The sequence below is a fragment of the Dryas octopetala genome, chromosome 2 (assembly GCF_963921425.1).
Source record: "Dryas octopetala chromosome 2, drDryOcto1.1, whole genome shotgun sequence".
In the NCBI taxonomy this organism is placed as follows: Eukaryota; Viridiplantae; Streptophyta; class Magnoliopsida; order Rosales; family Rosaceae; genus Dryas; species Dryas octopetala.
This window is the reverse complement of record NC_141367.1, coordinates 20,454,437-20,476,346: the sequence shown is the minus strand read 5'-3', so window position 1 is coordinate 20,476,346 and position 21,910 is coordinate 20,454,437. Positions and strand designations below refer to the sequence as shown.

Genomic DNA, 21,910 nt, shown 5'->3' with positions numbered 1-21,910 from the left:
TGCGTCGCTTAGCCATATTAATCCACCGAAAGATAATAAACTATGATGTGTATGTTTCTGTGTAATAAAATATAATATAATCTTTGCTAAGAACCTAAGTAGATATTATATCACATTCTTAAGACAAGAAATAATGAATAATTGTAGACTTATAAGGGTTCAAAATCTTCCCAAATACTATTACATATTCTACAATATGGACTTTATGACGTATGCTTCTAAAGTTAGAGTGGGTGGTATTGTTCTAGTGGAGAAAAACATTGACTTTTACAGTCAAGGTTTCAACTTCAACTTTCCTAAAAGAAAAATGAATTTAAACTTTCCAGATTTAAATCTTAATCATCTATATCATGATGAAAACCAAGCTCACCATAGTGATATATGCTTTATTATTTAGATCAATTAGACTTTAATATCAAATTGGAAAAAATTTCATTTCAAATGCCCAAATTTTATGTCATTTGAATTTAGACATGAAGTTAAATTTCTCGTTGATCAACAGGTAGTTTGATCAATCAATTAGTTAAATAACTATATTTTTTATCCACAAATTTAATTGTGACTACATGATAGTCACAAATTTTTTATTGTATTCACAATTTATTTTCATTTATTATTTTGTCAATATTTAGTTCTAGTTTAAGGCTTAGACTTTAGTATTTACTTTCTAAATATAGGGATTTAACTCTAGAGTCTATATAAAGCCTTAAATTCTTATAAGCCCAAAATTTTTATTAACTTCAATAACACTAATATATCAAAACACTATGGAGCCATCTATAAAAAAAATAAAATAAAATAAAATAAAAAAAAAAAAAAAAAAGTCAAGCAATCCATAAGCCCGCAGATTCACTGATGAAAAAACAAAAATTCCCCTTGTACAAGATTTGTTGCATAATTTAAAGATTTTGCTCCAAGTTAGTAGTTCAATTAAAAAAATAAGGCATAAATTCAATTTAGACACATAACTATATAAACTATTTCAACGGGGTCCATGAATTTTAAAATATTTCAAATATACACCCGATCTATTATCTAAATTGAAAAATGAATTTATGTCCATTGATTCGTTGAGAGATCAATTAAATGACAGCTTGATTTTTGCTGACCGGGATTACTTGGCGACGTAGCGCTATCTCAGCAAACATTTCCCGCCAAATGAGCGACATGGGCCCATAATTTAATAATAATAGAGAGAGAGAGAGTTTATGGGCCCGTGTCAGGGGTTAGGTGGACCCGTGTCGCTCATTTTCCGCCAAATGAGCAACACATGTCCACCTAACCCCTAACACGGATCCACAAACTCATCATCTCTTTCTCGCTCGTTGAACACAAGTGAGAGATTTATATTCGAATTTGGGGGAAAACGTGATGTTTTTTGGAGACTAAATGGTCAGGAAAACATTCAACGAGCGGGAAAGAGGTGATGGGTGTGTGTGGGCCCGTGTCAAGTGGACATGTGTTGCTCATTTGGCGGGAAATGTATGTTGAGTTGGTGCCACATCGCCAATTAATCCCCGTTAGCAAAAGCCAAGCTGACATTTAACTGATCTCTCAATAAATTGATGGACGAAATTTTATTTTTCAATTTACATAATAAATCAGGTGTATATTTGAAATATTTGAAAATTTGTGGACCTCGTTGAAATAACATATATAGTTATGTATCTAAACTGAATTTATGCTAAAAAATAATCATAAACTGTCTTACTGAATTTTTTATTTTTTTTAGAAACCCTCCTATTTGTTATTTAATTCATTTTTCAGTTATTATTTTTACTATGCACGGCTTTAGTGCTTCAGGTCCAAAATTCTTTGTTTTTTCTTTTTTTTTTTTGAAGAAAATAAAAAAAGAGGAGATTGGAGAATTGGACGACACGAACCAATCTATAGTATTATAGTGTGGGACAACTGTATTTTGGACCAGCAAGGCAACAAACCCTTATTCAATGCCCACTGACGTAATGCAAAGACAAAAGGATGAGGCTTAGACGTAGGACGTACTAATACTATATATAGTCTACTGTCTACATGCCCAATGAGGATACCATAAAGTACTCCATATTATGAAGGAGGCTGCTTTCGACATCAACCCACACACGAATATCGGAATATGATGTATATCCAACCTACCATGGAATTAGTATATTTCGTAATGCATTTACTTTTAAGCGTAATGCTACGAGGATGTTATTGTACCATATGATGTCGCTTTATAGTTAATTTTGATCTCTTTTTCTGTTTCTCTCTTTTTCAAGAATAGTTACTGGTACCATAAATGTGATACAATGACATAATCTCTCTTACTTTAATTATGTTAAGAGGGTTTTTTTTTATTGAAAAATATTTTATTGAAGAAAATTAAGAAGAGTTATAGACATAATGAAAATGAGCAAGAGTAATGTTTTATAAAATTATTTTCAAAAAACATTTATGTGAAATGAAAACGATAAATTTAATTTGTATTTTTAAGATATGAGAATGCTTCTGGTAAACTAATTCAAAAACAAATTGTTGAAAACAAAAATAATAAAAACATGTTTGGTACAAATATATGAAATAGTAAGAATCATGAATATGCATTCAAAACTTGTTTAGAACATATTAATTTAAATGATACAATATCTCATTAGATCTACAGACCTAATAGTTTGAATAGATTAAAAAAACAAGAAAATTACTTCAATTATACAATTAACAAGTCTGTATGCTCCAACCCTGTTTTCATCCCTACTCTTTTTTTAAATAAGAGAACGAACCTAAACCCATAAAATTAGCACATGAGTTATCTTGCACCATTGATAATCATTCAACCCAAACAAAAATTAAGCTCTTTAGTATATAGCTATATACCCATAAAGCTTCAACCCAAAATGAAGAAGAAGGGAAGGTTATCATGTTTAGGTTAAAATTGAATTAATTCACTTTTTTCAAGTGAAATTATTTCACTTCTGAATATGTCTAGTCTTATCAAATTTATTCACTATATTATATTCATTAAATAATATGATAGTATTCCGTGAGAGAAACTTCCCTAACATGGATATGGCTGATTTGATATCATAATCCAATAACATGATGTCACCTATACTTTTATACTTCATCAATTATAGGTAAATTTTTCTCGTATTCCGTTGATTTACATATAAATCGATTCTAAGATTTATTTATTTTACACAAGTAAAATACCCAATAATTATTGGTTTAGTGGCACTCAATATTTTCCTTGTGAAAATAAGTTTTAAGTTCAAATTTCATACATTGAACAAATTTAATGGCTCTAGCATTATTGTTCATTTAATCATTAACACAATGAAAGAGATTGACAATCCAGTTAGTGGTGGGTGGTTAAGCTTTGCAGGTTAAGGGGAGCAAGGATAAACAAAATAATTTGCATTTTGGCATTTTGGCAATTGGGCAATTGGGCAATTGGGCAATTGGGATTATGAGCTGTTGGGCTAAAGATTTGACCAGAAAGAAAGAATGTTTATAATGTCCAAGGTTGGCTCAAATTTCACTATAAATTCGTCAATTTCAGTTTAATTTTCAGGGTTTGGGGTCCTGGGCCTCTGTCAACCACCAGCGTAGTGTCTGGACCCCCTTTAACAGCTCTGGCGCTTTGATTGCATGGTCCCTTTCAATTTCATGCATGTCCATCCATTCAGACAGGGCATGAGGGCCTTGTTGCTTCTATAATAATCCACAATACTAGTTTCTTTCTCCACAAAGGTATCGATAAGATTAGTGTTTGTCAGTAGACTCAATACTGTCACTGATAATGACCTCTTTGATAACAACTCTATCACTATGCAAAGCCATTTCATCAGCATTTCTGAGCTGAAATCATATTTCAAGACAACATTTATAGTGCCGACACTGTTTATGTAACATATAAATTTAAGAGTGAATAATTTATACTCTGATGAAAAAAATAAACTTATCTAAATTTAATGATAAAAAATGTGTTTATGTAGTAAAATTGCTATGTGGGTTAAACCAAGAACTTTTAGTCCCTGTATGTAAGAGTAAAATAATCTTGAAATCATTGGATATCATTTTTTTTTTTCCAGCTACCAGTCAAAGTAGAAATTGTTTGGGCCCATAATATCTTGTTAAGGATCTGACTTCTGAGATGCTGTGACTAGTTAATTTGGCACTTATCAAACTTACCATTAAATGGTTGAGGCTAGTAATTTGGCACTTATCAAACTTACCATTAAATGGTTGAGGCTAGACATGAATCCTGAGCTTTGCCCAATCCCTACAACTAAGATTTAAGCCCAAATCCAACTTAACTCAAATTTCAAACCAAGCTTGCAGAATTCTGGCTTGGCTGAGCTGGAACAATCCTTAGAATTCATCTTTGTCCTGACCATAATTTATATAATAAACAAATAAAGGCCGCTTCCCTATTTCAAAAGGTATATGAAAGCATCTGCAAAGACATCTATCCCAGGATACACAGAGAGCGCATTAAAATACTGGAAGCCAATAGAGAACTTCCACCCATATAATTTATCAACTTGTAACAATGGATGTGTCGATATATATATATGAAAGTAAATTTAGGAAATGTAACACCAAATAGACGTATAATGTTTAAGGCTTGAAGCCAATACAAAACTTTACCCATATAATTTATCTTAATTTGTAACAATTGATGTGTTCATATGTTAATACGATTCAAGAATATAAAAGCCGATAGACAGATAATGTCTGACATTGACTAGATAACTCTTCGCACGGCACTCTCATCTCCTCCTTCGGCCAATTCTCTGCCCTGCTCCAAGTAACAATGTTTTCCCTATTACACCTGTGTGAAGTCCACAAACCAGAGCCACAGTTCCACCTATAACTAGCCATTTCCAATCAATGCCATTACCATTTTGTTTCACATTGGGGTTCATGGCTTGACCTTTCTCTTCTTCACCGGATGCCAGCTCCAAATAATTCATGCTTCCATCAGAGGATATCTTAGTGGTGATTCTGGCCATCAGGGCACATTGAGAAAGTGAAGCCTCTGATTTCCTCGCATTCTGGTATCCTCTCATGCCAGAGTGTAATTTCTTGACAGTGCACCACATCCCATGACGGACACCCAACTTCGCCACATCTTTGGGAATCCCCATGTCTTCATAGTGTACAAGGGTAACCTCACATGCAGATAACTGACCATCTCCCTTCCGAGACTCCACTGTATTTAGTTTTCAAATTCAGCAAATAAACATTGATCGTTACATTGTCACCAAAGATAGACCAACTTCTTGTTGCAAAAATCAGATGGTTAACAGACAATTCTTACCGGCCTTGATCATCCAACTAGAGAAATAATGTTCCACGCGTCTAGGTTTGTCACGCTTAGGCAAACCTGGATATGCAACACCCTGTAATATTGTAGCTCGTACGATAAGACTCGCAAAGGCATGAGAATTGGACATAATTATATTTTTTATCTGCTTTAAACTATAGTACAAAGCCAAATGATGCTAAAAAGAACAAATCATGGTTTTGTTTCATTCTCTAACTTCCAAATCTAACTCGAGCAAACCTGACCCATTTGCATATCCCTTTGTCAATGCATGCCAACCAAATCAACCATTTTCCTTTCAGTTAAATTGGTTCAGTTTTTCCTGAAGATCGATTAGATTCAATCTAACATGCCTATGTTTAACTCATAACTAAACCAAATTGACCCTGGCCTTTTTCTCTAAAGTGAAAGTCATTAAACTGCTCATTAGTATAGATATCTGACTCCAACAAACTATACTTTCTTCCCTGTTGTACAAGACTGGCACAAAGTCCTCTTTCACAAAGAAAATAAAAAGAAGAAATTGAGGAAAGCTACAACACAAGCATCAATGATGACATGCTTCAACAAATACCTTTGTCACACAATAATAAGTTTTTCCAGCCTCCCATATTCTTCGACCAATTATATATTCCCGATCACTGCAGAAAAAAGGGAACTGCACAGCAGAAGAACAAAGTGAGAAATCAATCGTACATATTTTCAACTAGAAAAAGATACAATGGAAACACGAAGTCAGCATACAATTGTGCAAATCCTTTGTTCCACAGACCTTTTTAATCCAGTGAACAATCATAGTTCCAGTATCAGGGCATTCCTCCAATATTTTACAATATGCAAGCATAGGATCCCATTTAGGTCGAAACTCGTCATCCCAGAAGAAATCTCTAACCAACTCTGGAGTTGCATCCTCAAAGACAGTTCTACTACAGTATATGGTGGGACCTGTCTGAAAGCAAAACCACTATCAGATACTAAAATATGACATATAACGATATAAGGTACTAAAACATGATATTATAAAGTACTAAAATGGGAATCGGGGTGACAAAAAGGGATTGGAATAAACTATTTGAATTGTCTTATTATTAGGCATACGACATAGTAGCCAACAAACTCATTGGGCATTTTTGAACTGACAACTAGATTTGTGAAAAACTGGAATGACATATGTGTTTATACAAACAAGATTTGCTTGGAGAATATCTTACATGAAGAACATATAAATGTCAATTGAGGTTCACAACAAATAAATGTGAAAGAAAAAATCAGATTACAAAATAGACATCCCCATCATTAACAATTTCTTGATAAATAAACAAATTAACTGTGAACAATTATCAGACAAATGTTTCAGCAGATAAAAAACAGAAATTAAATGTTGCAGAAAAAAAAATAAAATTAAAAGATAGATACCTCAGGATCATGGCGCCATGCTTGGTATGCCATGCTCGGTGTAGACCTCTCCATCAAACTTTGCCATTCCATTTCTACATCTCTCCCTCCAATTAAATGCAATAGGTGCTCCAAATCACTTTCTGTGACAACATCCTGCACTCTCCCTGCACCTTCAGTGCTGGGTCTGTGAATAAGTGAAGGTATCGTGAGACAATTAATCAATAAAAGAGACATCAATATAGTACAACAGTTTTCCAAAGCAACAATAAAGTAAAACAAAAACAGTAAGACTATCACGACTGCAACAAAGCTTTTGCAACATCTATACACCTATTAAAATGGGTTACTCTTTGATTTCCAGTGTCTACCATACAAAAAAAAAAAAAAAAAACCTTCCTTGTTTCTCAAGTGAATTAACGGTTACATAATATCAGTAATAACACATATATCCCCAGTAACAAGACCGCCTATATGACCCAACTAAAAAGGAAGCATTCATGCACAAGTTCCATCGCTTCTGAAAGCTCCTGGAAAATTGCCAAAATCCCATTTATCATCAAGAAGAAACAACCCAGTCTGTGTGGGAACCAGAACTCCAAATTAAAAAGACCGCACCTAAATGATTCCCACTTCATAGCAACACCATATCAAAACCAAGAGAAACACATTCAAACTGCCAACTTCAGAAAACTGAATCCAAAAAGTAATCTCATGGAAGGACGAAGTAAAAGCCATTAAAATTTACAAAATACAACCAGTTGCACAAAACTCCAAGAGTACTCTAGCCTCTATCCCTAATTGACCCATATGTTTTAGCTCCGGTTGTATTTACATTCAGCATTGTTTTGAAAGTTCTTAAATTTAGTTCACATGTTTTCAGCATGTTAGAAAACAAAAGTGATTATATATTACAAATAATTATGTTCGGAGTACCCAATTGTGTCATCGTGAATATAGTTCATTGACTAATAACTAATTTGCAATTCAAAGTCCCAATTAAAATGTTGAACTATAAATTCAAATATCATATTGCATTGCAAAAGAATCTGAAAAATTCAAATTTTAAAACACAAAATGTGCATTCGGTCACCAAACCCTAGCTAACACAAGTGAAATATAATCCACAAAATATATAAATAAAAACCTTGTACTTTCGGAAGCTGAAATAACTACTGACTCACCCAACAATGTCGCTGCCGCTCTCCGCCGAATGCTTGGAAGCGGGTACGGAAGCCGCAGCCGCCGAGTCCGTGGCGGCGGGCGGCGATTCTTTGCTTTTTCCCTTGAAATTGGACCAAATCGTACGGCAAATGGAGAAAGCGGAGAGCGCGGTGAAAGCGAGCCAGAGGCGGCGAGCTCCGAACCCCGGCGGCGCGGTCCAGAGGAAGCGGAATTTGCTCCGGAGGCCGAGGAAGAGAAGGCCTGTCCACCTCGGCCTCCAGGACCACCCGATCACCAGGCCAATCATCACGGCCAGCCATATCGGGACTGCACACAGCAAAATGTCGACGAATGTTTCGGTTATCGAGGGTTTCGTAAAGAACTCCATCAGATCGAAGAACGTTTCCTCCATTTTGAAAATCCGAGAAAGTATTATTTTCCCGAGAAAATGAGAGAGCTCAAGAAAACGCGACTACATCGATGGTCGTTGACTCGACTCCCTCTCTCTCTTCTGTGTAAGCGACCTCATATTCTCATTATAATTTTCAGAGAGAGAAAGAAGAGGTAGAAATTTTCTAGAGAGAGAAAGAGCGAGAGTTTTAGAGAGAGAAGAAGTAAGGGAAATTTTAGGCGGTTGTTTAGATAGTACGGTAATGTGACGTGGCATGGTCAGAGCCGTTGATGGGGGGGTTAGTTGGATGTGGGTCGTTTTTCGTGCGTGAATTTTTGGCGCGTGTCAGGGCCAGCGCCCGGATTTGTTTGGAGGTGCAGTGCACTCGCAGTAGGGAGAGTGGGGATTGGGAGATTGGGGTTAAAGCGCATGTGAAATTTGAGGATAAGATTGTTGTTAATGTAAGGGAAGAAGATGCTTTAACTGATTGGAGTCTCGGAGATATTCCTTTGTTGGTTGAGTGATTCAGTGCTTCTCGGTAGATGACACATCAGTGAACTTGCCCATCAAATTTTGACATGTGGCATAGACTTGTTCTTTTTCAGGACAAAACTTACTTATCCATCGGTCGTATAAATACATGTCTTATATATTTACTACATCAATAAATGTGAGGGGAAATATGAGGAGAGTGAAAGGGGTAGAGGAGAGTAAGGAAGGAGGGGGGAGGGGGAAAAAAAGAAAAATAATTACTTATAAATTATAACTTATATATCGTAACGAGTAAGTAATCCATGTTTATAATTGAGCAAATTACACATTAATATCTCAAGTTTATCTAGTATTTCAAGTTTTAAAATTTACTCAAACATGCCTCAATCCTAATTTTTTGATAATTACATATCTTTGTTAGATTTTCTGTTAAGAATAGAGTGGTATTCCTAACAAAAAATTTAACAGAGGTATATTTGTGAAACTTTTTGAACTTGAGGTAATAATTTAAAAATTCGGGTAAACTTAAGATACTAACTTGTAATTTTCTCTTTGTAATATTGGTGGACGACAAATTTATGCATGTTAACGTTCATCCATATTATAGCACGTGAATTAGTTATACCACGCAATAATATATTGGTTATACAGAATAATTACTTATGATGGAGGGGTCGTCCGTCGTGTGTATTAAAATATTTTTATTCTCAATACTGAACATGTTTTGGAAATATACATTACATGCATTGGAATATAAAGCAAAATTACATCATGCAATGGAAATACAAATTATTAATATGTGGCTTCTCATGAGTCGTTGGTCCGACCATGTTAGTATGATGACGTGGTAAAATTGTCCCACCCAAGTTTTTATCGACGAGAGAGTGGTGTTGGGTGGGGGTGGGGAAGTATGTTGAATTGATGATTTTTCCTTCTTCTTATTTATTTATTTATTTACAATTGAGGATATAAATGAAATATATTGGAAGAAAATCCAAGGAGTAGGATAAGAAAGTTAGAGTCTATAGGATGGGAAAAAGCTAAAAGCTATGGTAAATGTTATATTTAGCATAATTTTTTAGTTTTTTGTTATAGATTTTGTGGTTTTTGCTTTAATGGTACAAAAACTATAACCTTGTGTTCAACTAATAAGGGCAAGTCATGTGTATCCAACACCCACATGAAGTATCATTTCTCTCTTTTGTGGGACTCACATTTTCAACAATCTCTCTCTTCTTTCTCCTTCCAACCAATCAGCTCCCACTAACTAACACCAATTCTCTTTCTCCTCACGTGATTTTTCTGATGTGGGGTCACAAATTTCTTAGTATCCATAATAGCATTTGTTATATTTTCACTATTATAGTAGAAAATATAATTTTAGCATAGCAAATGCTAAATGTAGTCATGCCATTAATTGTAGTAGGTTTTTTTTTATCATTTTCACTATATATGGCTTTTAGTTATGTCATTGTACATGCTTTGAGGAGATACATTTCAAAGCTTTGTACTCGTACATTGGACCTTGAACCTAAGCCACAAATCATATGACTCTTGTCTCGGGCCTTGGATCATTGTCATAAGATATGTCTTATAAGGCATTCTCTCATAATAAGGTGAAACTCACCTCAATGTGAAAGGATACCCTATAGAACATGGCTCATTTAAAAATCAGTGCTAATCCATACACCTTACAGAAGAGGCCATTCCTTCTAATAATTTTGATTTATTCTCATATATTTAGGATTTTGACAATATTATATGTCTCTTCATTTCTTCAAAGACAATTTTATTTTGCAAGGGAAAACGAACCTATAATCTATCCTTTCATCTTATCTGTTACATGGGCAAAGCCACATGTAGGCCTGATGTGGCAATGGCCCCAACTCTATACAGTATGTGCCTATGTGGCTTAAAGAATTTTACAAATATTATTTATAGTATCATAAAAGAATTTTAAAAAACCTATATAATGACCCTCCAATTAAAATATTTGAATTTCTAGCCCCTTCAGAAAAAAAAAAAAAAAAACTCTCTGACTCTACCCATGTCCATTGCATAGTGAGGAATTAGGGAGTACGTTGTCAATAGGACTCTACTCATTCTAATTTTAAACAATATTAGAATGATAATTAAGCACCACATCCATTACATGATGCTTGCTCAGCTTATATTGCATGATCCTACAGGTACATTTGTTTTGCATGAAATTTGTGTTCAAAAGGCAAGTACGTACTCTCGAAAACACACAAATCAAAAACCCAGAAGCTTGCACTCACCACTCATATATGGAGCCTCAGCCACAGCCAGTCAAGTACATTTGTGCAAGTTGTGGGGAGGAAACCAATCTGAAGCAAGGGGATGTGGTTCAGTACTTCAGTGTAGTCTGTACGTGCTAGCTACTACCCTATCTTGTACAAGAAGCCTACTCGTCGCATGGTGGAGTTTCAGGCATGCTGAAAATGATTGAGAATTGAATTATGGATAAATGAACATGCAATTAATTTAATGTTTTATTTTCACTTTTGTAAGGAATAAAATTGAATTATGATTTTTTTTTCTTTTTTAAGGAAAAAAAAAGAGAGAATATACATAACCATCTAAAGGAGATGAGGTTATGGGGCTAAAACAACTTTGTGTTTGGAAAAATTGTGTGATTGTGATGCCCAACAAATTTCTCTCTTTCACTCTTTTAAATGGACCTTTCCACAGCATTTTAAATTTTTTGTTGAACACTTTATAGAATTTTTGAAATGGTCAATCAAAAAAAGTACACAAAAGTCTATGGGCATTGGAAACCCATCTTCCTTATACAGAGAAGGAATTCCCCAATTGGCTTTATCGAGCATAGGAATTACTTTATATCCTTCATACTCAAGATGTCTCTCTTCTCTTTTGACTCCCCTGGGGATTACAAAGTACATAATGTGTATATAATTGTCTGCCATTCGATATCGTATCTGAGAATCCAAACTGATGTTAATATATTCTTATGATTGTACGGATTAATAATGGTTGCCAAACTCAATGAAAAGGCTAAACCATTATTAATTTGTGGATTCTGCTATGGTGCGGACACTACATATATAGCATAGGGATACTTGTGGCTGTTGGATTGATGGGTTCACGATTTTCTATCTTAGAGTAAAATTTTGTAAACCGTTAAATCTGTATGTATATATACCACAAACACAACATATCATGTTGGTGATAACAAGAGAAAATTGACAATTTTTTTTTTTTCTTTGGCATTGTTTTTTAGTGGATTCTTTGACAATTATTTCACGACTTCAATTGCAAGCATGCATTCTACAATAAGTGCAATTCACAGTGCCATATGCATCAGCCCCTCACACAAGAATATATATATATATATGAAGCATACATATATATTATATGTGGCCCTACCAGACCAAGAATTAATACATGTATAACTTAATTCATAATTAATTACCAATATACACTGTCAGAAAACATTAATTCACACACTCAAGTATATATGTTGGCATATATCGTCTTCTAGGTCTTGTGTGTGGACAATTGCAAAGGTTTTAAATGAACCCACATGGTATATACAATGAGCATTTATATAATAGTAATTGAGTGGAGGAGGTAGGCTAAGAATAAGTACTTGTCCTCCAGCCAGACATGTACAAGTTTGAGCAGCCAGACATGGTCTGAGATGTGACCCACATGGTTTATTAAAAGTGAGAAATATATGCATGGGGTAAAAGACTATAAGGAGATGGTTATGATGGCAGTCATAAGGTGGGAAAAATTAAAGCAGTAAATTCAAAGCTCTCTTTGATACATGGGGTACTCCAAAAGAATATCTTCCTGCTGGCCCTCCCAGTCTCATACATGCAACAATCACATTATAAAAGTGAATTAAAGCTCTCTCTTGGCAGCTTATATTCTTTGTAACTCCTCACAAGCAAAGGCCAAATTGGCAAAAGTTCAACCCCAAAAGATGCATACATATGTAACACATAACTTTAATTTGTTTTTATTTGCTCCTTTTCAGTCATATTTTCACACAAGCCCCACCCCATCAGTACGTACTATTTTTCAACGGATTTGGTAACAAACAAAGAAAGTGTGTGCACAAGGACATGCATTTCAAACCAAACCCAGAAGAGTCAATAGTTTTTCATTGGTTTAATTGTTTCATCATCCAATTTTTAAAGATTAATTTAGACATAGCTGAAGGCTAAGTTCTTTAACTTCTAAAATATCCTGCTCTGCCCTTCCATATAGTCATAATTAGATTTCTTTTTCTTTTCTTTTTGGTATGTTTAGCTGTGGCATTAAATTTCAGCATGACTTGCATGATAAGCTCGATCTTAATTACCACCGACCAAAATAAATAATCTCGTGACAAAAATACTTCGATATATAGTTCTATTAATAACTATGCTTTCATACGACAAGTTTTGCATACAATAGTTGTATAAACGTTACTTTTCTCGCACAAAATGAATTATATGACTAGCATGAGGGGTTAAATGTGAGCTATAGCTAGAGAGGCACAGTTGTATAAAAGATTTTTTCGCTTCAATAAAGGGGATTATATATATATATCTATAAATGAATGCAGTTAAGAAATATTATGAATTGTGCTAACTAGCAGTTTGCCTCCTAATTATGGAGTCTAGATTAATTCTTGTATGCTACACTCTTTCTGGGTTGCAATTTCATTAATGGACTACTTCAGATGCATATATTTAAAGCACAAAGTCAGGCTTTAATTTCTGTGCCTCATGAAAAGTAGTGGTTCTTGGTTGAATTTGGCTTTAATTAAAGGACTAAAGGCTGTGATACATACCAACGTACCCGGATTGAAATTGTCTCCTTAGTTCAATGTTGATCCTTATAAATTTTCTTCATCAGAGCCCAATTTTGGCTGCAAATGGATGGACAAAATACACAGAGCTGGGATGATAAGGAGAAAGGTTAGAAAGAAAAGGATATATATATATATACTTACATGCTGCAAATGCTGAAAGAGGACAAAATTGTCTGAAACGCTTGGCATTTTGTGATTGATCAATGATATTGCATGAAGGGTACTGCAGGTTAATTTCTTTGTGTTGGGGGGAATGAAGCCTGGTCCGAGATCATTCAGCTGACCATGTATGTTCTTTGCTTCAAAGGAATGGTCTCGAACCAGACAGCATTCCCCTCAACTGTTTTTGACTCATTTGAGAGAGAGAGAGAGAGAGAGAGAGAGAGAGAGAGAGAGAGAGAGAGAGAGAGAGAGAGGACTGTTTAATTTTGATTTGGCCATGCAATACTGTGTTTCATGGGCCCTTTTATATACGTAAGGAAGAGAAGAGTGTCTTATGTGGGCCAAGGTGACATGGTGGTGCCACTTTCCACGGCTTCCCTGTCATGCTTTCATTGCTTTTCACAGAGCTTTGGAAATCAATATGGTGTAGTACCCTCTCAGACCTCTCTCCCTCATGGGGGTTTTAAAAAAGAAGACCAAGAAAGAAAACCCATTTTTCCTACCTAATTTGGTTGGCTTCAAAGACAAAAAGGAATTTGGTTTTCTTTTTGTACCAAAACCACAGCATTGAGACTTATTTGTTCTTAGAACCAAATTAAACCACAGCATTAATACTAGTACAAGGACAGATCAATAACTTGTCAAAGGCATTGACCAATTTGATATAGTTTGGTGTGAAAAAGATGATGACCATTTGCTATTGTCTTATTGCCTCAAATTAAGTAAAGATTTGGTGCAGATTTGAAGTCAAAGCAAGATTTTCTTTTGGCATGTAATTAAAGACTAGAAGAAATCTCCCCAACCTGCCCTGTTTGCCCTCTCTCTATGCAACCTATCTGATGTACATTATTCAATAGGGACACATGGCTTGTTCAAGCCATACATATGATGCAGCAGCATTAATCTTATAATTAATTAACGAATCTGTTTATATCTAGATAGATCATCAACATTATTAATTGTGGGGGTGCTCAACAATTAATGACTTGAACTGAATTAATGGATTGGATTTATGTATGATGATCTGATTAGGTGTCTAAAGGGTCTCTTTATTCTTTAGTTGATGATGGGTGGAAAAAAGCCTTAGTTCATTGATGAAGGGAATACTCGAAATAGTGTGATTCCAAGCTTAAATGGAAAGAAATACAGGTTGGCCTGCTAAAGCTTAAGCAGATCAACCAAGAAAGAAAAAAGAGCATGCAGTAGATGATGAGGGTGAGCTGTTATTTAAAGACTTGAAGTTGAATTGGGATATGGGTATTAAATTGTTTTACAGAATATCAGATACATATGTACCATCACATGTTACACATGTAGTGGGTTGAGATTTGAGATTGAGAAGCAAACATTTTGGTCCCATAGTTTTAATAGATCCTGATAGCTTATTAGGCAAAACAATTTGCTGTCTTTTACTTTCTGCAGAAGTACTTCTATTAATTCAAACATATGACTATACAAAATGATTTCCATTGGAATGAATGCCAAACCTACTTATTCATACATTAAATAAAAATAAAAAAACATTGGGCAAAGTAGTACATTTGCCATTTTCTGCAATCACCATTTAGGATTTTGGATACGTGAGCATGTAATTTGCATGCCAAGTTATGTCCTGCAGCACTATAATATAATATGATTTTCTGGCCAAATGTCTCAAAATTTTGTCTGCCAATTGCCGTGGCAATGTCGGATTTGTTCATTTTTAGGCCTATTTGAACCTCATTTATTTCTAGTAAATAGGAGGTTTTCATATAATCTACCACATCATTTGATGATTAAAATATCGAAATTCTTTTGGTAACTCTAATATTATTGTTACTCTATGTCTGCATCACGGGATGGTTGCTTACCAAACCAATTCAGTGAGTGTGGAGGATTAGGATTAATTAATCCCGTAGGATCTATGTACTTGCTCAACAATCTTATGTCGTCTTGAATTGTTCAAAACTAGATGTAAGCAGCACCAAAGTTACCGTGAATTTGATCCTCTATTAAGATAAGGGTTTTGATTTCGATTCTAACCAAGTTATTTTTTTTATATGGGAAGGGGGAATTCAAATTTGAGACCTCTCAATTATTATGGACAGAAATACACTAAACCAATATTTAGTTGGCATTCACAGGATTTAACAGCATTTTACAAGTAGCGAGTCAAGCCAATTCAATCCCAACGCCTCATTGCTTCAGACAAATTGGGAGTTGCCACAAGTAACCACCAAAATATGAAAATCGTGACCCACTAACCTAATGGTGATGTCCAAAGCTCAGGAGTTTAATTTAAATCATGCTGGTAGACATTGGGGGCAAATTGCAGTATACCTCAAAATGTGAGGAGCTGATGTCCACAATATATCCTTCTTTATGGGGGGTACAGTGGACGCACTACTCTTGCTTCTACCTTGGCTGATGTCAAATTTTCAATTTTGAAAACAAAACTCATAAATTTGAAAAATTTTGAAATGTTTTTTGGATGTTGGATGTTTTGATATATTTATTGGGTGCATACTAGCATTTAGAAGCTCCCCAAGAAAATACACAAACCAAACATATGGAAAAGGACTAGACATCTACTTCAAACCACAATAAATAACCCAAGGATCCCACTTTGACTCAATGACTAGACAAGCCTTGACATGTCATTTCCCAAAAGTTTATTTTTCCTTGATAGGCTCATAGGGAACTGAAATGGGAATTTGAGCTTGGAATATATTTGGAATGCAAATAGAATTGAATAAAAGAACTAACATCTGAACACACATTTTTTAAATTTTTTTATCAATATACAGATAAAGAAAAACAGGCAGTGAGAACTCAAGAACTTAAAGTGGAGCAAAATCTAAAGCCACCATCCTTTTGACTAGGAATTTTGTTTCCATAAATGGGGCATACTAGGCCCAAAAAGTCCTGTTTTTCTGTTCAATGACAATAACCCTTCACATTGGATACTTTACTCTCTCAGAGTATCTTTTTCTTTAAAGAACCTTTCATGATGAAGCTTATTGTGATTGGGCAAACCAAGGGATTTTCATCCCAACCAAGCACAATTTCCACCCTAAGAATGCACAGGTCTATGAGACCCTTGACTCTTCTTTTTATCTCTCTATTGTGGATACAGTGAGCAAACATCATTTCCCCGACACCATCATATATGTAAACTGGACATGTAAGTACACTATCTTCGCTGAAAACATGGATTTCTTTGTCACATAATGTTACAAAGTACTATATCTTGTAGAATCCTGACCACAAAAGAATGTTGACTCTCCCAGTACAATTTATATTTTATTCTATCTAGTGGGAAGACACTCGAAGATGGTGCCTCATTATTATTGTTTTCGCCACGAGAAGTTAAATACCAAAACAGATCGTTCTCCAACATTAATTAGAATATTCAAACAAGAGTACAAAGTCTTCTTGACAGATAAATAACTCTTCATATACATGAGTAGATATAAATTACAAAAGATGTACACTTATAAATTACACACAAACAATGCAACAAGTCACTGCTAGTTATAAAAATATAAGATGCAAATAATTTAGAGCAAGTCACAAGATTGAGACGGAAAATGAAGACTCTTTTCCTCTTATAAATTAGGAAACTCACCAGAAAACTCAGGATTGGACAAAAATGTCCATATGCTGTCCATTTAGGTTGGCTGGGATGAGCTTGCTAATCTCATCCACTTTCTTGGGCTCATCAATTAAATTGCAAACAGCATTACCATTTTGGATGTTGATCTGATTCTTACTTTTCAGGGAACCAGCACAAGTGGTGTCTTCTTTGTAGCTACTCATGCTATGACGATTTCCCTGACCAAAAGTTCCTTTCATTCTGCCTCCTTGGGATAATTTGACTGTATCACTGCAGCTCTTCCTTCGGCCAAGCTTTGGTGATTTTGCACGAGTTGGTGGCAGCTGGCATTCAGACAAAGGAAAAAAATTGAAAAACTTGAGCTGTCATATACACGTATTATAAATATAAATCAATTTCTTTGAACTTCTCTGCTAATTATGCGAATCTGTGGTTTCAAAATAGCATTTCAGAATCACATACAGGGTATGAACCAAATAAATTTTCTGTATGACCTTTTTAAGTTCAGTCTTTGGTGGAGGTCCCTCCTGGTAGAAGCTTGGCATCGGGTTTGCCTTAAACATTAAACTTTTTCTCAGTTGCTTAACAGCTAACTCCTTCTCTTCCTTGAAATTTCAAGATTATGAAGAAGACAAAAGGTGAAGAAGAAATTTATTAGAAACAATGTAACAGCAGACACCATCTGTTCAATGCCGCGGTCATGCCTGTGTGTGTGTGTGTGTGTGTGAGAGAGAGAGAGAGAGAGAGAGAGAGAGAGATTTTTGAGAAAGAATCAAACCTTGGTCCTTGCTTCACTTTGAGTTTTTTCAGCCTCCAGTGCTTGGTGTTTCTCCTCTAATTTTGAATAAAACTATAATATAGCAACATTATAGGGGCATTAAGTTGAATATTTAGGAACTAGGCCAATTACTCATAGAAGTAAAGAAATGAACTCCCCAAATAAAAATAGATGAAGGCACTACCTCCCTCCTTTTCTCTGCACGTTCACTGCATCTAAATGATGGAGCTGATGCAGCAGTTGTTCTGGACCTAATAGTCCGTGCAGATGCTACTGTGCTATGCATGTTCAAGGAATAAAATTCAAATTCAATGAGAAATCAGTAGTAGGAAGGAGATAAAGAGGCAAATGAATCAAGCTAAGACTTCAAAACATAGGATACGAGGAAGCAACAGAACAGGAATCTTCCTCATCAGGATGCTTCTTCTTATCAGGTTGCATTGGCTTCCTCAGTAACATAGGTGATATTGGCTGCATAGATACAGATGCGATCAAGAACTTTTACAACCTCAACATGGATAATCATTCTGATAGTTGAAGAAAAATCATTAGAAAAAGTTTTTCTCATCTTTCAGTATACAAGCTTCTAGGTACAGGGCAGGGATTTGTTACAAAGTAACTTCCAAAAGAATATACAACAACCAATAGATACATAGGGAAGGTTAAGATAACAAATAGTTTATCTAGGTTTAGTTGCAGCAGATACCTGGTTATGCTTTGTGGTATTAAGATGTCGCAGATCGCTTGTGTTAGATGATTTATTGGCACCATTGCCACAATCAAGTACAGCACTGAGTGGACGAGTTCCAATTGATGCACGCTTTTCAGTTGCTAAGGTAAATGGCTGTGGAACAGTATGCTTTGTTCTAGCATTTCCAGCAGCAGGTTTTGATGCATGATTAACAGATGCTCGTGACTTATTGCTATCCTTCGTTTTCCCAGAATCCAGTTGAACCTTCACCACAGGCTGGCCATGATCAGAACTTGAGCTTACTACATTCTGATCTTCATTAGATTTTTCAATATGACTCGGTTGAGAAATGTCAACAGAGTTTTCTGTAGTACATTCCTTCACTTCATAATCCTTTACTTCAGTGGTCTCTTCCAAATTTTGGGGTTCATGTTCTGAAATCGCATGATCACTGGGAATTCTTTCATGATTTGATTCATGAGAAACACCTTCTGAATAAACAACACATTCCGACTCCTTGTCCATGCAAATATCTGTAACTTCTATTCCCATTGCACTTGCAACACACAAGATAAACATCCCAATCATATCAATACTGTTATAGATTTATCTGGTGTGCAAACTAACCATGTTTGCGCCATATGCTCTTTCATTACTTTAACCAGTACAAATTTGTCATGATTTTGTGCTCACAATTTCAGTAAATAATGTAGTGCTTTAAGTCATGCAAATGCAGAGCAAGTTCACCTCAAAATCATACTCATAACTGAAAGATATTAGATACCATCCTTCTGGGAGAAAAAATTAATTTTCTTTTTACCAAAACGAAGAAGATGAAGAAGAGAGGGGAACAAAAGAAGATGCAAGAGTTCAGTCAATTAGATAGTATTATGAGAAGTTAAAATATAATGTTTTAAAGATTGCACACAAGAAGGCACACCACATGAAGAAAAAGTAGTATTAAAAAATACAAAGCAACCACAGAATAAGTGTTGTGGACAAATGTAACAGAAACAGTTTTTTTATGAGAGTTTTACTTAGAGGACAAAGGACTTGCTATACTATAATGACAAAGCCCCCTATATATAACTTTTCCCTTAAGTTAAAGTCAAATTGTCTTCATAAATGAACAGCCACTGAAATGATGTACGGTATAGATTTTTTGTCCTGCAGATGCAAATTTCATTGATTAAACTGGGTCCATGCTGCCATCGATTCATAGTCTAATGGTCTCTCTTTCTCTTTCAACATTAATACTTGATTTGTACGAGACTACTTGTCAAAATTTTGCCATGAGGAAATACTTGTATACTAATTTTTCTGCAGATGAATAGAGATTACTTTGAGGTAGCACAAGAAAATAGTGCTCAACCAAACAATATATGAAAGCAAGTGATCAAAGATGATAAAGAATACAAACAATTCAAAAGCATTTGCTAACTATGAAACGGGATGTTAATTATTTAACAAAAAGAAGCAAGAAACAAAATCATTTGTTTTCCTAACAACCAAAGATGAAAAGACAAAAAAGGGGAAGAACACTAAAGAGACATCAAAGAAATATTAAAAAATAGGTAGGTATGCTCAACCCATAATTCTAATGATGAGTCAACTTAACAGTTAACACCTGGGACATCGCCAAATATAGTCGGAGGAAAAGGAAAAGAAATATACTGCGAGGTGTTTACAAAGCAAAAGAGAATCACTTTGTACTAAAGGTAAATACAATAAGAATCAATTTTGAGACTTGAGTATTTGCTTATGATAGAAAAACAAAAACAAGGAGATTTCACCAAATATAGAATCTATCCAATAAACAAAGTCACTCATTTACTCATGGTTACCTTCACTTTCAAATTTATGGAAAACTGAAGCATTATGTAACCATATACTGAGCTTAAGTTTGAAAGGTATAAGGATATTACAACTCAATTTTGTGGAGAAAATACAAACAAAAAACTTCTAATGTTCCAAACAAACACCAAAAGAGCATATGCAAGAAATAAAAAAAAATAAAAAAATGATATTCCTGCTTAATTGGGAAAAAAAAAAAAGAGAGAGAAAGAAAAAACACTCAACCCAACTGAACCCAATACAGGCACTAGCTTTGACTGAGGAAATAAATTCATTTTTCTTCAAAAATCAGGCATTTTTCTTTGACACGGACACACACACACACACACAGAGAACAAATATAAAAGCAAACCCATTTCACCTAAAATGGGCTGAATTGTAATAAATAATTAAGCACATTTGAGTACAGGCTTTTGCCTTCTCATGCCCCAGATACTAAGAATACACTAAAATCCAAGCATTCCGTCTCTTTTCCATGCTACATTTTCTCAGCACCCAAACAAAGATCTACAGTGATAGCATTCACACACAAAACCAAACAAGTACATATGCATACACATATGTGTAAACAACAGATTCAGGAATCTAGGTATTCATATTGAAGCAGAAAAACCAAGCTAAATGCGCATAGAAACAGAACCAAAAAACGGATCAAACAAAACGACATCGCACGAATCAGTACTACATTCCATGCATTCACAAGCATTTGAAGCAGATCGAAGAGAATGTGGCAGATGTGGTAATTTACTCACAGTTTTAGTCCCAAGTTTGGAGAGGGGCTTTCCACCCAGCGTCTCTCTGTGTCTGTGTGTACACGGGCCTTGTCTCGCCTTATCGAGCTGTTTATGATTTCGAGTGTGTGTGTGTGTAACTGTGTATGCGGGTGTGTGTTTTGGTTCTGTTGCTTTCTTATATGCGCAGTGCCTCATCAGCATTAACGCCGTTTGTTAACGGCGGCCTACTCATCCTTTTTCTTTTTAAAGGAATTTTCTTTCCAATTCAATTTTCATAATTGAAATTTGAAAATGACAAATATGACAAATAAAAGAGACTTTTGGGAAAAAAAGACAAATAAAAGAGACTAGGATATATGGAGGATAAAATTAAAATTAAATGCTATTCTTAAACTTTTAACTTTTAGTTTGTATTTTTAAAACAATATTATTAATGTTTTTTCTCCTTCCTTGTTTGCTTCTCTTATTCCATGTCTGTTTTAATCTCTATCTTCACTCTT

At 34.9% G+C, this 21,910-nt stretch overlaps 2 protein-coding genes across 2 annotated transcripts; both read right to left on the bottom strand.

The window, feature by feature from the left end:
• Positions 1-4,534: 4,534 nt before the first annotated feature.
• On the bottom strand, positions 4,535-8,461 carry LOC147293941 (uncharacterized). Its single transcript, XM_086231436.1, has 6 exons — positions 7,888-8,461; positions 6,725-6,890; positions 6,081-6,257; positions 5,883-5,966; positions 5,303-5,384; positions 4,535-5,194 (listed from the first exon to the last, which is right to left on the bottom strand). The coding sequence occupies exons 1-6, from the start codon at positions 8,277-8,279 to the stop codon at positions 4,752-4,754; spliced, it is 1,344 nt and encodes a 447-aa protein (XP_086087562.1). The 5' UTR covers positions 8,280-8,461; the 3' UTR covers positions 4,535-4,751.
• Positions 8,462-17,111: 8,650 nt separating this feature from the next.
• LOC147293940 (TPX2 (targeting protein for Xklp2) protein family) lies at positions 17,112-21,549 on the bottom strand. Its single transcript, XM_086231742.1, has 7 exons — positions 21,429-21,549; positions 18,838-19,378; positions 18,514-18,602; positions 18,316-18,409; positions 18,132-18,203; positions 17,848-17,958; positions 17,112-17,676 (listed from the first exon to the last, which is right to left on the bottom strand). The coding sequence occupies exons 2-7, from the start codon at positions 19,372-19,374 to the stop codon at positions 17,374-17,376; spliced, it is 1,206 nt and encodes a 401-aa protein (XP_086087868.1). The 5' UTR covers positions 19,375-19,378; positions 21,429-21,549; the 3' UTR covers positions 17,112-17,373.
• Between the last annotated feature and the right edge of the window lie 361 nt (positions 21,550-21,910).